Source organism: Meles meles, chromosome 10, assembly GCF_922984935.1.
Source record: "Meles meles chromosome 10, mMelMel3.1 paternal haplotype, whole genome shotgun sequence".
NCBI classification, from domain to species: Eukaryota; Metazoa; Chordata; class Mammalia; order Carnivora; family Mustelidae; genus Meles; species Meles meles.
In genome coordinates, this window is record NC_060075.1 from 45,148,955 (window position 1) to 45,166,240 (window position 17,286).

Genomic DNA, 17,286 nt, shown 5'->3' on the forward strand with positions numbered 1-17,286 from the left:
ATCACCCTAACATAAACCAACCCCCCTCCCCCAATTTCCTCAATCCAGCCCTGAATCTGCAATGTAACATTCTGCTACTCATGGAGATTTTCCCATGGTCAGCCCACCCAGACCAAGAGGAAAGTGTCCTTTTCTCTTCCCTTCTTCAGTTGCTTTATTCACCTTGGAACTAGTATAAACATGAGTTTTAGTTCTTTCATAATTTTTTAAAGAAGTATATTTTTTAAGGAAGTATAGCCTGGTAAACCAGTTTATTCAAGAATTTAAAACAGCTAGCCATGTATACAAAACTATGAACTCTATCAGAACAGTGGTAAAAAAATCAAGTAATAATTCCAACTTTTTATGGTATCACTTTGAAAAATAACGGTTCCCTATTAATTTTGGTGTTTAAAAAAGTTCCAATCTGGGGAGCCTGGCTGGCTCAGTCCATTAAGTATCCAACTCTTGATTTCGGCTCAGAACATGATCTCAGGGTTGTACGATCAAGCCCTGAGTCAGACTCTGTGTTTGGCATGGAGTCTGCTTGAGATTCTCTTTCTCCTCCCTCAGGCCTCCGCCTTCCCTCTCTTAAAAAAGGTCTAATTTATTTTTGAAAGAACCTAAAAGTTTGATATTTATTTGATGATTTTGCCAAAAGTCATGCTAATCTGACAAATACATTTTTCATATTTACCACCACAAATAAGGAACAAAAATCTGGAACACATAATCTGTAACAAACTACTACAGATAAGGTGTCTATAAATTACACCACATCAAAAGTTTTTGTTTTGACATTGGGGAGGCGAGGCGAACCATAAGAGACTATGGACTCTGAAAAACAACCTGAGGGTTTTGAAGGGTCAGGGGTGGGAGGTTGGGGCAACCTGAGGGTTTTGAAGGGTCAGGGGTGGGAGGTTGGGGGAACAGGTGGTGGGTAATGGGGAGGGCACGTTTTGCATGGAGCACTGGGTGTTGTGCAAAAAGAATGAATACTGTTACGCTGAAAAAATAAATAAAATGGAAAAAAAAAAAAGTTTTTGTTTTCTTATTATCCCCCCCAAGGTATTGCAGGTGAGCTTTTAAGGAAGACGAGTCCTTAAAAAAAAACCAAAAAACAAAAAAGGAGGCGGGGAAGAAGAGTCCTTTGCCAAATGATAAATTAAAAATAAAAAAAAAGTTCAGCAAAAGAGTTGGAATGGATAAATAGTTCAAAACTATTTTAAATGTCAGGTTAGTACTTTCACTTAAAATGATCTAAATGCTAAGTATATCAATAAACAAGAAAAATCATCACTAGAAACCAACCTGTTAACCTAGAGAAGAATTCACTCCCACAAATCTAGGTGAAAAAATGATCAAGTGATAAACTTAGATGTTCATTTAATTTAAAAGAAAGAATTTTTCGTTAGGATACATCTGAACAGGGGAGCCTGGATGGCTCAGTTGTTTAAGCACCTGCCTTAGGCTCAGGTCATGATCCCAGGGTCCTGGGTTCAAGCCCATATTGGGCTGTCCACTCAACAGAGAGTCTGGTTCTCCCTCTCCCTGCTGCTCCCCTGCTTGTGCTCTCTCTCTCCCTCTTTCTGTCAAATAAATAAATGAAATCTTAAAAAAAAAAAAGAAGATACATCTGAAGGCCTGAAAGGTGGAAAAATGCAGGAAACAAGATGAATAATCATCTTCTATGTCTAGTTTGGGGATCTTCAACACAACTGTATTAGAAGATGCCTTTAACCTTGTGGTTCACGTGAAACTACCCGACTCCCTTATCATATCACTACTGAGCACCTGTATAACAGAAGAGTCTACAAAGATTTAGTACATCCTCCCATGTTAAATTATCATGCTTATTAACCCAGCAGACTGCTGAAAGGCATTATTTTTAAACAAAAGTTTTACTTCGGTGCACTTCAATGTAAAAATTACTATCCACAAATGAGTATGGGAATTTTCACCATGAATAATCTCAGGGCATGGAGATGGAGCTTTATTAGGTTCTTTAGTCCCTGAACCTGGCAGCCTGATAAATGAACATATGGCCTGGCATGCTTTGAATCTCAGGGCATGGAAAGAAGTGATCAACAAGACCAACAGCATTCTGAATACTTGGAAGAGTAGTTTAAGAAAGCACACTTACACAGCCTAAAATAATCTGAAGTCAGAATCACAATTCAATGAGCTATGCACTTTAAATCCTTTATACCTGTAGTAAAATCTTAAACTGGAGAATAAAGTGGTTGATTAACCCATCCTGGGAGAAATCTTACATTATTAGAGCCTCTGAAACACTTGGTATGTTGATTAAAGAAACAGCAGTCTCTAGGACATTCTAAGAATGCATGTAAGCACTCACTTTCCAAAACAATTCGATTTTGAAGGATTAAGAAAGCAGAGTTGTAGGACATCTAATCTTTTTTTTTTTTTAAGATTTTATTAATTTATTTGACAGACACAAATCACAAGTAGGCAGAGAGGTAGGCAGAGAGAGAAGAGGCAGCAGGCTCCCTGCCAGGCAGAGAGCCCGATGTGGGGCCCGATCCCAGCATCCTGGGATCGTGACCTGAGCCAAAGGAAGAGGCTTTAACCCACTGAGCTACCCAGGCGCCCCGCTCTAGGACATCTAAAATGACACTGAGGGGTGCCTGGCTGGCTCAGTCAGAAGAGCATTTGACTCTTTTGTTTGTTTTTTAGATTTTATTTATTTGACAGAGAGAGAGACATCACATGTAGGCAGAGAGACAGGCAGAGAGAGGGGGGGAAGCAGGCTCCCTGCTGAGCAGGGAGTCCAATGTGGGGCTAGATCCCAGGACCCTGAGATGATGACCTGAGCCAAAGGCAGAGGCTTATTAACCCACTGAGCCACCCAGGCACCCCAGCATTTGACTCTTGATCTCCGGGTTGTAAGTTCAAACTCCATGTTGAATACGGAGATTACAAAACAAAATCAAAAAACCTTAAAAAATAAAAGACACTGATTTGCAGAAGTGAGGAAAATCCTCAAGAGCAAATATAACATATACTGGAAATTTTAGTACACTTTTTTAAAATAATACTTTTCCATCTGGCAAAATCAACAATGTTCTCAATATTTTATAAAAATAAGACAAGAGGAAGGGCAATCAAAAAATGAAAAATTATAGCTGAACTATTTTCCTATCTTTTCCAATACTATTACTCATCCATTGGACAAATTAGGTCTCTGGCAAAAGTTTCATTGTTTTTGACTGAACTGACCAGTCAGTTCTGCTGTCTTGAGTGGAATGACTGTTTTACCATTCCCTACACCCAACCTGGCTTTACCACAGAGGGTTTCCAATGAAGGTTTTTTAGATTATACATTCATCCACCCTTAACTCTCTTTAGAGTTCAGAAATCATCTTGTCACCTATCCAACAAATCTTCATTAGAGGAATAAAAGAAAATTAACAGAAGATTACTAGTAACCAAAATTTTCCTGAGAAACAGTAAAAGTTCTACTAAAATGTGTGACTCTTGTAAAAGCTAGAGAATACTCAATATAAATCTAAAAATCACCTTTTTACTCACTGTGCATTTTGACTTTGACTAGATATAGCAAATTCTTATTTGATTTGCAAAATGAGATTCTTAAGTCTTCTATTTTCTGCTATAAGAGAGATAAGTTTAATTTTTAAGAGCTGCATTCTTTCAGTCAGCAGTAAGAAAATAACCTATTGGGAATGCAAACTGGCATGGTCACTGAAAACAGTATAGAGCTTCCTCAAAAAATTAAAAATAGAACTACCATATGGTTTACTAATCACATTACTGGGTATTTACCCAAAGAACACAAAAACACTAATTTGAAAAGTATTTGTACACTTACGTTAATTGCAGCATTACAACAACCAAATTATGGAAGCAATACTCATAGATGAACGGGTAAGAAAATGTGGTACATATATAATGGAATATTATTTAGCAATAAAAAATGAAATTGTGCCATTTGCAAAAATGGATGGAGCTAAGTATATAATGATAATAAGTGAAATCAGGCTGAGAAAGACAAATACCATACGATTTTACTCACATGTGGAATTTAAGAAACAAAACAAACAAAGGGGAAAAAAAGACAAACCAAGAAAGAGACTCTTCACGGTAGAGAACAAACTTGATGGTTTCCAAAGTGGAGGTGGGTGGGTGGATAAAATAGGTGACGGGGATTTCGCTATATTGTAAATCCGAAACCAATGTAACACTGTATATTAATTATACTGCAGTTAAAATTTAAAACTTTAAATAGAAGAACCTATGCTAGATTTCTCATCTTTCAATGCACTGTGGCAGACTCCCTTATATTTTCTTCCACTCTATCAGCATCCCAGATGAACAGACACTACTCAACAAGTATATTTATTAAAAAATAATTGCCCTGGTCTTTGTGAAGTATCATGTGCATTACAAAAAAAATACAAGGCATGTATTTTTCCTTTTTCCTTTCTACTAAGCGCTTACAACCTAAAAGTGCTATTAGAAGAGATAAAATTGATTACAACGACTAGGGACATCTGGGTTTCCGTGTTATGGCTGAGAGTCTCTTCTTAACCAAAATTTCCTTAGGCTCCTCAGAACTCTCTTCTTAATTAGGGCCTTGCTTGTTGGGCTTCCTTATTCTCTGCATTATCTAATTTTAGCATGACTCCTTTTAGCTAGGTATAGCTAGAAACCCCCTTTACTCCTGATGTAGCAATTTTCCATCCACTGACCCTCCAACTCTACTCTTTGGCCATAAATGTCTCCTTTTCCTCATATTCAGAGTTGAGCCCATGTGCTCGCTTCAGAAGCACATACATAGTTGAGCCCAGTTCTTTTTTTTTTTTTTTTTAAGATTTTTAAAAATTATTTTGTCAGGGACAGAGAGAGAACGCTTACACACACAACAGGGGGAGCAGCAGGCAGAAGCAGGCTCTCTCCTGCTCAAAAGCCCAGTGTGGGACTCCATCTCTGGGGTCCTAGGATCATGACCTGAGTAGAAAGCAGACACTTAGCCGACTGAGCCATCCAGGTGTCCTAGTTCTATACTGAGGTCTCTTTTCCCCTATTAAAATAGCTCTCCTGAATAAAATGTTTTTATTTCTTTAACTATTGTCCAGTTCTGGTTTTTCTGACAGCACCAAACCAGCTAAGTGTTCTTAAGTTGCTTAACGTTTTTGGGTTTCAGTTTACTCATCTGTAAATTGAAGGGAGATGAGAGTAGAATGAACTCTAGGGACCCATGCCAGGTCTAAAATTCTCATGAAGAAACCTGGTAGAGGAAAATGAGGACAGAACAACTAAGCGATCTGGATTTGCTCGAGGTCATGGGAGCTGTGAGGCCAGAACCATCCTCCAGGTCTCCCGATTCCCAGAACAGTGTTCATTTAACAAAATCAGCTGTCTTTACCTCAATGCTGAAACCAAAAGCCTAACAAATCCAATGAAATGCCATGGCATCCAGCAGTGCTACTTTAGCTGAAAGTGCCTCCTTCATTTTACAATCTGTTGTTCAGTTTTCTTTAATCTCTAAGCAACACCACATTTGTTTCCTAAAATAAATAATTTTTTTTCTTTCTGGGAATATAAGCAATATTCCTTTTGACAATAAAACTGGCATAAAACATAATCCTGAATTTAGATGACAGCAAAGATTAAAAGATTTTATTCTCTCTCTTACCAATATTTCCTTCCTGTTTTTGAGATTTTATTTATATGAGAAAGAGAGAGAGAGCATGGGGCGGGAGGGTCAGAGGGAGAAGACAGCTCCCTGCTGAGCAGGGAACTTCAGCGAGCCCATTTGGGACTCGATTCTGGGACTGGATCCTCGGACTCCAGGATCATGACCTGAGCCGAAGGCAGTCGCTTAACCAACTCAGCCACCCAAGTGCCCCTTTCTTCTCGTTTTTAAAAGTCCCAGTTTGGTTTGGAAGTGGGCCCCTACTTCTTTATCCTAAAAGACTCCTAAATGCCATACGGCTCAGCAGAATGAACACACTGATGGCAGAAGCAATTCTACATTTGACTCCAGGACTGTTCTGCAGTGTGACCTCAGCAAGATCAATTTACTTCCTCCAAGTTTCAGTTACTTCACCCATAGCCAAAGTGAGTTGTAAAATGATAATTAAGATCAAAGATGTTAAGTTTTAAAGTACAAAAAATCTTTAAGAAACAAAAAGAAATAAGGAAAAAAAGAATCAAACCAAAAAGGAAAAAAAAACAAAACCCAAAAAACAAAAAACAAAAGTCCAGACTCTTATTAGAGAATTGTGGAAATCACTGTATTGGACACCTGAAACTAATATAACACTACATTAATCAAATTAAAAATTTTAAAAGTATTAAAAATCTAATGTACACGGTGTTTGCATGCCAAGATACAATCTCAAATATCCACCCTCTTCTAAATATAAGGCCATGTTTTAAAAACTTATACTCTACTGCTGCTACTTGGAATTTTTTTTAATACCACACTAAATAATGCCAGTTTCTCCTCCGTGTCTTTCTATGCCATTTTCCCCTGAGAGACAAGGAACAAAATACCATACTACAAAGTTAAGCAATGGTTAGAATACATACAATCACAACCATCTATTCACTCCACTTTCCTGTTACCATCCTCTAATGAATTTAAATTTTGCCAGCAAAAGTCTTCTAAAATGTTATATTTTCTGTTAAACGCAAGAAATGAAATGCTACATTACCTAGTAGTGGCAGTCAGAATCTTTAACACATTTCAATTTCCTGCTCACTAGCACATTATGACATCATTGCCTTCCAGCGTTTGGGCTCCTGAAATAATTCTTTCTGTTTTGTTCCCCTACCTCCAATGTATATACTGCAAACGTTCCATTGTTCCCGTTCACTATTTCAGTGAAGAAGCGTGATAGAAATGACTTTGTATTTGCACACTCCTCTGCCCGGTAAATATACCATCTCTTACCGCAACTGAACTGGAAAGGTCAATTTCTCACCAAAAGGCAAGATTTGGACAAGATCAAATAGCAAAACCAAGGGCCCAGTGGGAAGGGGGGGAGGAGTCAATACACCACCCAAACAGGATGCATTCTAGGGCTTCCACAGATAAACAAAGGAAGTTGATTTTCCCACGACGACGCCTGGGCTTCAACCAACCCTAATTTGTGTGGAAGCCCACTGAGCTCATTACCTTGAAAACGCAGCCCAAGTGCTGAATTCTTCTAAAGGTTCCCATTATAGGTGGACACCCAGAAAGTCAATAGAGGCTCAGATGAATGAGGAACTGAGTGGGGCTGACCTTCGATTCATCCTCCCACTCCACCAAGGAGCCTGAACACCTACCAACCCCAACATACCAACACAGAACTCCTCCGCTGCTCAAAACAATTTCGGGGGCAGGAGAAAGAAGGGAGTGTGGGGAACGCGCCTCGGGTGCGCCGAGTGCGAGGAGCAGGTGTGAAGTTCAGAAGCACCGAGCCGAGCTGAGGGGAGTGGGCACCAGCTGCTCGCGACCGCACGAACTGCCGGGGGCGGGTTCGAACTCCCTCTCACCTGGCAGCCCTTCTTGTGATGAAAGCCGACCACCACGATGTGCAGAACGGGCCCCCGGGGGGCGCCATCGCCTCCCCGCCCGGCCTTCTCCATGGGCGGCCGCCGCGGGCCGGCAAGCCGCCGACTTCAACCGCCAAGGGCGGCGGGCCCGGAGAACCCCGCGGTCCCCAGGAGGACGGCGAGCGGGGGGTTTCAGGTGTCAGCGAGGGCGCCGCATGAGGGCCGCGCAGGCGGCCCGGAGGAGGCCGAGGCTCCCGCAGCTCCGTGCCGCCCCCCAGGGCCGCGGCCGCGCTACCCTCATCCGCTTCCGCTGCTTCCGGGCTGTCACCTGATGCGGCGGCCGCCGCCGGCGACGAGGGGCGGGGCAGGACCGGGAGGGAACCTGACGGGGCGGGGCCTGGGTGTGGAGCTGGGCCCCAGAGGAGAGGGCACAGGTCGGGGGCTGGGCCTGCGGGGCCACAAGGCTCCTCTGTCTCCTGCCTTTTCGGTGCGACCTTAACACGCTTTTTTTCCCTTTGCCCTCTCTTTTTCCTTCTTAAAATCTCCGCCCCTTCCGTCCTCTTTCTTTAGCTTTCCTCCTTTTTTAACGTCTTTTCTTGTTCACTCTCTATTATCCAATTTCTTCATTCATTTCCTTCTCCTCTCTGGCTTCGGTAACAGGGAGTCATATTGGTGGGGCTCTGTAACTGTGTATTCAACCTTTAAATTACTTGCTTCTCCAGGTTTTTTTCTTTTGCTTCGTTCTAGGTTTTTTTTTTCTTTCTTTCTTTCTTATTTAAGTATTATGTATAGGAGATTGGAAGCGCCTCAAGGCCTGCAGTAAAATATCCTCGACAATAAAGGAAGTTTACAAGGAGACCTGTAAATGATTATTCTGATTCCGATGTTTAAATATATACATATATATATATATTATTTTCATTCTTTCTTTTTTTCTGCCTTTAGTACTCTGGTCAGTACAAAATATACGTGGTCTGTTGTCACCAGTATATCTAATGTCCTAACTGATTGTACTACAATTTTATTTTTAAAGACTAAAGGATAGGTACCTCCTTCAAATAGAATTCGAGATTACTGCAATAATTGGCTGTGAAGTTTACCATTACCAGTTGCCTCTTAGTTTAGACAGCCTTAGCAGGTGTTATTTTACACTCCTGGCCTTGTAATTTAAGGACTTGCCTTCTAATTGAAGTAGCTGAGAAAACCAGTAGGCTTCCTATAAATGAATTTAGCTTCTATGATTCAGCAGGAGTGTGTTAATGCTAATAAAAATACTGTAGAAATCTTTCAAGGTGTTTCTCCCATTTCTTTACTATATTAGAAAATTCTTGGTGTTGGTTCAGAACGGTGTGTGAAATTATAGTATTCCCTGCATGCAGAATATCTTACAGTTTTTTTTTCCACCTGCCTCAATATTTTCCACAATTGGCATACCCCAAATTAAAGTCTAATAGAACAGTCTTTTTAAAAAGATTTAAGGGTAGGGCATTGGGGTGGCTCAGTCAGTTAGGTATCTGCCTTCTGCTCAGGTCTTGATCCCAAAATCCTGGGATCTAGCCCAGCACCCCTCCCTCCCTGCTCAGCGGGGAGCTTGCTTCTCCCTCTCCCTCTGCTGCTCCCCCTGCTTGTGCTCTCTCTTTCACTGTAAAGTAAAAATCTCTTTAAAAGAACTTTATATCTATAGTGAACACCAATTACTTAATTCACTGTGCAGGAGACTCAGTTAAAGCTTTTTTTTTTTTTTCATTTGACAGAGATCACAAGCAGGCAGAGAGGCAGGCAGAGAGAGGAAGGGAAGCAGGGTCCCTGCTGTGCAGAGAGCCCGATGCGGGGCTCGATTCCAGGACCCTGAGATCATGACCTGAGCAGAAGGCAGAGGCTTTAACCCACTGAGCCACCCAGGCGCCCCTCAGTTACAGCTTTATAAAAATCTGTAACACTTTGCATCCTAGACCTTCCAACTAAGATTAAATCATTTATTCATAACTATTATGTTGCCCAAATGCTTAAGAAGTATGTTATTAGGAAAACTGGGAGAGAAAGTAAACAAGGGAATTTCCAGAAAATTTTCCATCTCTAAATATATAGGCTGGTCACTTAACAGTCTAGAATGACAACCTTTACATTGTGGTTTGTTTTTTTTTTTTTAAGATTTTATTTATTTGTTTGACAGAGAGAGAGATCACAAGTAGGCAGAGAGGCAGGCAGAGAGAGAGGAGGAAGCAGTCTCCCCGCAGAGCAGGGAGCCCAATGCGGGGCTCGATCCCAGGACCCTGAGATCATGACCTGAGCCGAAGGCAGCGGCTTAATCCACTGAGCCACCCAGGCGCCCCCACTGTGTTTGTTTTTAAAAGATTTTATTTATTTATTTATTTGAGAAAGAGATAGCAAAAGAGAGCACACGCAAGAGGTGGGGAGAGGGAGAAGCAGACTCCCCACTGAGCAGGGAGCCTGACATGGGGCTTAATCCCAGGACCCTGGGATCATGGCCTGAGCTGAAAAAAGACGTTTAGTTGACTGAGCCACCCAGGTGACCTTACATTGTTTTTTAAATGAGCTGTATTAATATAGAATAAATTCACGAACAAGATATTGTCTTTAAGGACAAATAGCTGTTGAGGGAAAAAAATAGAAATTTCTACTTATTTTAAATGTTGGAAGATGACCAAGATTGTAAATAATTTGAGATAACAGAATATTTTCTGAACATTATATTGAAAGGAAGCTTTTGCATGTATTTTTATGATGACATTTACCACCAGGGAAAAAATTAGAAGTGCTTCTCTGAACACATAATAAATTGAAGAGCCTCGGGGTGCCTGGCTGGCTCAGTGGGTTAAGCCGCTGCCTTCGGCTCAGGTCATGATCTCAGGGTCCTGGGATCGAGTCCCACATCGGGCTCTCTGCTCAGCAGGGAGCCTGCTTCCCTCTCTCTCTGTCTTTGCCTGCCTCTCTGCCTACTTGTGGTCTCTCTCTCTGTCAAATAAATAAATCTTAAAAAAAAAATAAATTGAAGAGCCTCTTCAAGTTACTTATATTTTATGATGAATTATGGATTCTATCTTATGTCAGCTCTGTAAGTAAGAGCTAAGGGGAGAAAAACCCTAGAGATACAGAGCAATGACATGTTTTCAAGTTCATTAAAAATTCTCCATCTGGAATTGGACTGTTGTTTCTTTTTGTATCTTGCCTCAGGAGAGAACGTGATAAAATAAAACCACTCCGTGCAATCCCCATTAACTCTACTGTGTAAATGAACTATATCTCTTTTTTCAGAGTATAGAGAGACTTACTTCTTTATCGATAGTATTGAAAATTGCTAATGGAAAACAAAGTATTGACTTTCTGAAATTATATTTTTCCTGAATTTTAAAGTCTATTAAGTAGCGAGAGTGCTTTGAATTTGGTCCCTACTCTCATTATGGTGTGGTGAAAATAAAACAAGAATAGAAATAGAAAAGAAAACCAGGAAAAGAAAAGGGCTTTACAAACAAATTTGGCATTACTTAGTCTTTAGAATCTTATGAAGATTAAGCAGAATATTGATGAGGATGAATAAATAGTGAGAATCAATTTAAAGAACATTTATTAGACCCTACAATATACCTGGAAGTGTGGTAGGCACAGTGCATCAAAAGAAATTAAAGGGATGCGTTGCTCAGTTGGTTAAGCATCCGCCTTTGACTCAGGTCATGATCACAGGGTCCTTGCTCAGTGGGGAGCCTGTTTCTCCCTCTGCCTGCTGCTCCCCCTGCTTGCCCTGCTTGTGTGCTCTCTCTTTCTTCACACAAATAAATAAAATCTTAAAAAAAATTTTTTTTTGCCTCATCTATGTCTGGTTATGAAACAAGATAAATGTGAAACCAGCTAGCAATGCTAGCTTTTGTAGCACCTACTCTAAGCCAACCATCATGTTAATAAGTATTAGGAAATAAAGATAAGCAATAATAGCTTACATTTAACGGATAGGCACTGTGTGTCAGTCTGCTGGCCATTTTTCATGGATTATTTCATTTAATCTTCATAACAATCCTAGGGACGCCTGGGTGGCTCAGTGGGTTAAAGCCTCTGCCTTCGGCTCAGGTCATGATCCCAGGGTCCTGGGATCGAGCCCCGCGTCGGGCTCTCTGCTCAGTGGAGAGCCTGCTTCCTCCTCTCTCTCTCTGCCTGCCTCTCTGCCTACTTGTGATCTCTGTCTGTCAAATAAATAAATAAAATCTTTAAAAAAAAATCTTCATAACAATCCTAAAGTAGATACTATTATTCTCATTTTTTCCAGTGGGTAAATGGACACTTAGAAAGGTTAAATAGCTTGCTGAAGGTCAAATGACTAGAAGGAATTGAAGTAGGGATAGGATCTGAACCAAAGTCACTTAACTTCAGAACAAATGAATGTAATTTCTGTACTCTACTGCTTACCAAAATTCTTGACATTGAGGAAATCACGGTCTTTGGGGAGGGAGGTAACCCCCCATAAGGATAATTATAGGAGAATACATTGAGAGAATTTTAAGAACTGTTAACATTGTGAAACAACGAGAGAGCCTACCAAATCTGCAGGTCAGAGAAACTTCACAGACATGGTCACATTTGAGCAGGTCTTGAAGGATGAGCAGGATTTTACCAGAACTTGTGGCTAGACCATCTGAAATGTAATAAAGTAAGATCATTAAGGACTGGAGTTAAAGGAAAACATTTGGGGAGGGAAGAGTTTTATGCCAAAGTTAGAAGTATGTAAAATTGAAATAAAAGTGCAGCAAATAGGTTTGGTGGTGGGCACATGCCAACTGCACATGGTGTTCCCTCTGCTTGAAAGGCAGCTCCTGCCCCCTTTCTGCCTATCCAGTTCTTATAACCCTTCAAGGCTAGACTTCTATCAATTTCTCTGTGAAATTTCCCAAACTGCCTATGCGGGCAAGTTATCTAACCTCTCTGAGCATGAGGAATTCCATTTGAACACCTGTCTCACACGATAGTCATAAAAATTTTAATTAAGTGTATCTAAGTTTTCAGGCACACAGTAGGTGCTCAGTAGGTGTGAAATGCAAAAAACAAAAAGAAAAACAAAACCCACCCCATAAAACCCAAAAAACCAGAATTGGTTTGGTGTTTAGAAGTCTGAACCCTAGGAAGTTTAGAACTGAAGGAGTCATCTGTTAGGACTTCTGAATCTTCTTACCGACATTTCCTTAAATCACACCAAGGATCTCTAGTTCTCTGGGGTCCCTGAAACTAAGAGGTCTTTTTGCTTTATATGCTAAATTTCATATGCCTTGTACATAATGTTTGTTAGTAATCTTTCTCCCCGCATTCATCCTTAAGCTCCTACAAGGGCAGAAGACGTTGTAGTTGTTTTGTACACTGTTTTATACTCAGCAAAAATGCCAAGTAGTGTGTAACTAAATGCATATTTGTTCAATGAAAGAATGATGGAGGCATTACAACTATCTGTTGTATGAACGAATGATGCTCTTTCTGGACTCCTGTTTAGACTCTTCAGCTTTATGTTCCTGGGATACAAATATAAAACATACTTAATGCAAAGAATTTGCTTTCTATTCTTTTAAAAAGAGAAGTGCAAGGGTGCCTGTGTGGCTCAGTGCTTAAGCCTCTGCCTTCGGCTCAAGTCATGATCCCAGAGTCCTGGGATGCAGCCCCAAATCCGGCTCCCCGCTCAGCGGGACGCCTGCTTTTCCTTCTCCCACTCCACCTGCTTGTATTTCCTCTCTCACTGTGTCTCTGTCAAAAAAAAAAAAAAAAAAAAAAAAAAAAAAATCTTAAAAAGAACAAGTGCAAAAGCATGGTTTCCTAAGTGCAATGACTTTAACAGAGAGTGACATCTGCTGGTTGCTTGTTAGACAAGACAGTGAGTGTTGAAAGTGAACACGTAGTCTGTAATAAATTAGACTCCTAGATATGACAAGAATGATAAGGTAGTAGAAATAAAAAGAAAATGAATTTTAAATTTCCACCTTAGAAAAGTTAAAAAAATGCTGGTTGTGGGTTTTTAACGCACTGGACTTTTAAAAGAAGCCATAGATTCTTTGTCTCTCCTTCTTTAAGTAGGCTGCACACCCAGCGTGGAGCCCAACCAGGGACTTGAATCCACAACCTGCTATCAAGACCTAAGCTGATATCAAGAGTTGAAGGCTTAAGCTACTGAGCCACCCAGGCTCCCCAGGAGTACATTCTTTCAAAAATGGTTTTTACAAACACTGCAACACAGTGAATTGGTCGCGGAAAAAATGAATTGGTTTGGTCTGCAGAAAGATCCTGGCTTGAGGTGAGATGCATCTTCATAGGGGCAATAAGACGACTCAAAGGTTGCTGTGGTTTGCAAAACCTGGGTTACAGGAAGACTTTATTCACAAGGCAAGATACCTTTAACGTCTGTCGGAGCCTGGGGAAACGGGTAACTGCCGAGACTACACATTGTTCAGTGGACAGAAACTCTTCCCGGGAAAGAAGCGGCTGGGCGCGACTCCGCGGACTGGTTGGATCACACGTTCGGTCTCAGATTGGTCGAGCCTGCCCGGGCTGCGGGAGAGGTGGGGCGGGGGCGTGGAGCGGAAGCGCGCTCTTTCAAACTCGCCGTGCGAACGTCGTTGCGGGCAGGCCACTTCCGGCGTAGCCATGGCGGCTAACGCTACCACTAACCCGTCGCAGTTGCTGCCACTAGGTAATCGTGGGGTTGGGGACCGGGGTGTTCAAGTTAAGTTTTTGGGGCCAAGGGGCTGAGGCTGAAGTAGCCTTTAGCCGAGTTTTGGGGGAAATGTGTCGAGGAAGTGCTTTACCCTCCGCTCCTCGTCCCTGGGCTCCCAAGTCTCTGTGGCCTCCGGCCGCCCAGGCGTTTTCAGCGTGGTGGGGTCCTTGAGGCGGGGACTTGTGACTCCCCAACCAAACGTCACCGGAAAGGTCCACACTTAGTAATGCGTCGTCAGTCGTCTCTGTTGTGGGCTTGCCTCTACAGTCATGGGTAGCACACGCACTCCTCCCCTGGCATTTAAGCACCCCAGATAAGACCCTGTTGTATGGCTGGTTTTTGAGAGAAGCACTGGCTCCTGGGATGAGCTTAAAAGAGATATCTGGAAACTGGTTTTGTTACTCAGCAGTTAATGAGCCTCTATGCACTAGACACAATGGCTGGTCACTATTCGACAAATTTAAATCACACCCATTGCCTTCAAATAGCACACAAACCATTGGAGGAGCTAGAACACTGGACAAGTAAACGTCATGCTAAGTAATGCTAAGCCTGCTAAAGAGATGTTCAGACTGCTTTCAGAGCACAGAAATAGTGACAGGAAGAAATCTCTGGTGAAGACGACTGTGCCTCGCAAATTTTTGTCGATGAAGAGTTGATTTATTAGAGGTGGCTGTAACTTAGAAGTTTTCATTCCTTCATTCCACAAACTTTTTGAATGCTTGGTGTATGCCAGGCATTGACCATTGAGGATATAGTTAGGGGAAAACAACCACAGTCTCTGCTCTCATGGGACTCAGACTCTGATGTTGGGCATTCATGTGTTAATTAGATAACCTAAACTAACATAAAATCATAAACTGTGATAAACTTCAACAAAGGAGAGGTAAGTGGTAAAAAGAAAATTTTCGTTAATTATGCAACAGGGATATGTGCTATAAGATCTAAGGTTTTTGAATGAATTCCTGGTTTATCTTTCACCATATGCAAGTAACAAGTGCCAGTAGCACACAAGTATTTGTTGAAATAATGAATAGGTAAAATAATCTTTTTCTTCCCCCCCTTTTCTTTTTTTTTTAAATATATAGAGCTTGTGGACAAATGTATAGGATCAAGAATTCACATTGTGATGAAGAGTGATAAAGAAATTGTTGGCACACTTTTGGGATTTGATGACTTTGTCAGTATCCTTTTGAAAAGTGGTGGTGTGGGTTTTCCTTGAGTAAGAACAGAAGTAAGAATATCGACAGTTAGTACTTGCTGATTATTATAATAAAAATTTATTCTCAGCATGATAGTGTTCTAAGAGGTGTGTGTACTGAAAGAAGAAAAAGTTCCTGCCACTTACAAGTATTTGAGCCATTGCATTAAACATTGTAATTAAAACTGAATAAAGGTAGAAGCCAGAGTAAATTTAACCTTGACAGCAAATTTCAGATATGGTACTGGAGGATGTCACTGAATTGTGAGTAGTATTAAAAATTAAAGAAATGGCTGGGGGGGGGGATCTCTCTTTAAGTCAATTTTAGTATTAGTGAATTTAAAATGATTTATGAGAAAACATTGCCTGTTCGAAATACCTTAGAGATAGAAATTTTTTCTCCTGACTCTGGTAAAATTGGATCCTGCAGTTACCATGTAATTATTAATGAATTGTTAGGAAGTTAATGGAGACAGAGCTTTAACACAAAAGAAACTAAAAACAGGCGAGAATGTTTGGGCTCAGGCAAATCAAGGTACTGATAGTGGGAGCATTTAACTATAACATAAAATATAAATGATGGCTCTATTATATTAGTTATAAAGATCACAACCATTGTCTGCTTTCAAAATTGGGATGATTACAGATTGGTTTAATAGTAAACATTCCATTTCATGTTTGATATTCTTGGCAAGTTTCAGCTTCTTTTATGAAGATCGGCCCTAGTGCATATGGATCTTAGGCCAGTCAGTTCACTATGTTGCTTTTGGTCATCCAGTGGATGACCTATGTCCCCTAAAACCACAGATAGAATTGCTTGACCTCACATTCATTTATATTCAAGAATAACTTTTTAGGGATTAGAATGTTGACTTTGACTTTCATTGTTTATCTTGATTATATTTTATTTCTCCTTTTAGTGAAATCACACCAGAAGGAAGAAGGATCACTAAATTAGATCAAATTTTGCTAAATGGAAATAATATAACAATGGTAAGACAGTGAAGCTGTTTTCGTTGTTGTTGTTTCAGACACTAGCCCATTTTTTGTGAGGCAGGTATTACAGATTACCTACCTCGACTAAATAAGTGTTCATGGCCCAGTGGCGTTTAAGTTGGGAAGGAGATGCTCTTGTGATCAAGGCTCTAAAGCTGAGCTGAAAATGACAGTAGGCTTGGAGATTAGTTTGCTTGGGCTTTTAAATCTTTTTGTTTGCCAAGAATTATTTAGACTCTCAATATTAATTGATGATATTGTGAATTGTAAACAGAAGCAATGACCTAGAGAAAATGGGAGTGTGAGGGAGGAGCAGAGAGGCACAGTGGCTTTGATGGATGAGGAGGGCTTTTTAGATGGTGTGGGTGGTGGTGTTACTAATACTCTTTTTCCTTCTATGCAGCTGGTTCCTGGAGGAGAAGGTCCTGAAGTATGAATGGATTTCCTTGACTTAACTGTTTTGTGTTATAATGACAACAAGATAGACATTTTTTTTTAACCTTTTAATGTTTGGATTCTGTAAAGCTGAGTTTCCCGTTAAAGGGAAATGTTTTGAAGATGCATTGTAAATGCCCATTTTTGTAAATTAATCATTATTATCTTGGAAAAAGAAGAACAGTTTGTTCTTTGAATACTAAAATAAAAGCGTTTTTGGTTAACTGTCATTTTATTTTTTGTACTGCAATAACCAGTGTAACAAAGATTATAGTTATTTTTTTTTTTAACATACAATATATTATTTGTTTCAGGAGTGCAGGTCTGTGAATCATCAGTCTTAAACAATTCACAGCACTCACCATAGCACATACCCTCCCCAATGCCTATCACCCAGCCACCCTATCCTTCCCATTCCCCTCCCCTCCAGCAACCCTCAGGCTGT

The 17,286-nt window shown here is 40.6% G+C and overlaps 2 protein-coding genes across 3 annotated transcripts in view; one reads left to right on the top strand and one right to left on the bottom strand.

Moving 5' to 3' along the window:
- The window catches only part of AVL9 (AVL9 cell migration associated), a 59,585-nt gene extending 51,946 nt beyond the window's left edge, over window positions 1-7,639 (bottom strand). For both annotated transcript variants that reach the window (XM_046020737.1, XM_046020736.1), the window contains exon 1: window positions 7,507-7,639. In XM_046020737.1, the coding sequence (XP_045876693.1) occupies window positions 7,507-7,599 (93 nt within the window). In that variant the 5' untranslated portion in view covers window positions 7,600-7,639. The remainder of the gene's footprint in view (window positions 1-7,506) is intronic.
- Window positions 7,640-14,110: 6,471 nt separating this feature from the next.
- On the top strand, window positions 14,111-17,071 carry LSM5 (LSM5 homolog, U6 small nuclear RNA and mRNA degradation associated). Its single transcript, XM_046020901.1, has 5 exons — window positions 14,111-14,185; window positions 15,298-15,393; window positions 15,647-15,674; window positions 16,331-16,403; window positions 16,810-17,071. Exons 1-5 carry the CDS (start codon window positions 14,140-14,142, stop codon window positions 16,840-16,842), a joined length of 276 nt encoding a protein of 91 aa, XP_045876857.1. The 5' UTR covers window positions 14,111-14,139; the 3' UTR covers window positions 16,843-17,071.
- The last annotated feature ends 215 nt before the right edge of the window (window positions 17,072-17,286 follow it).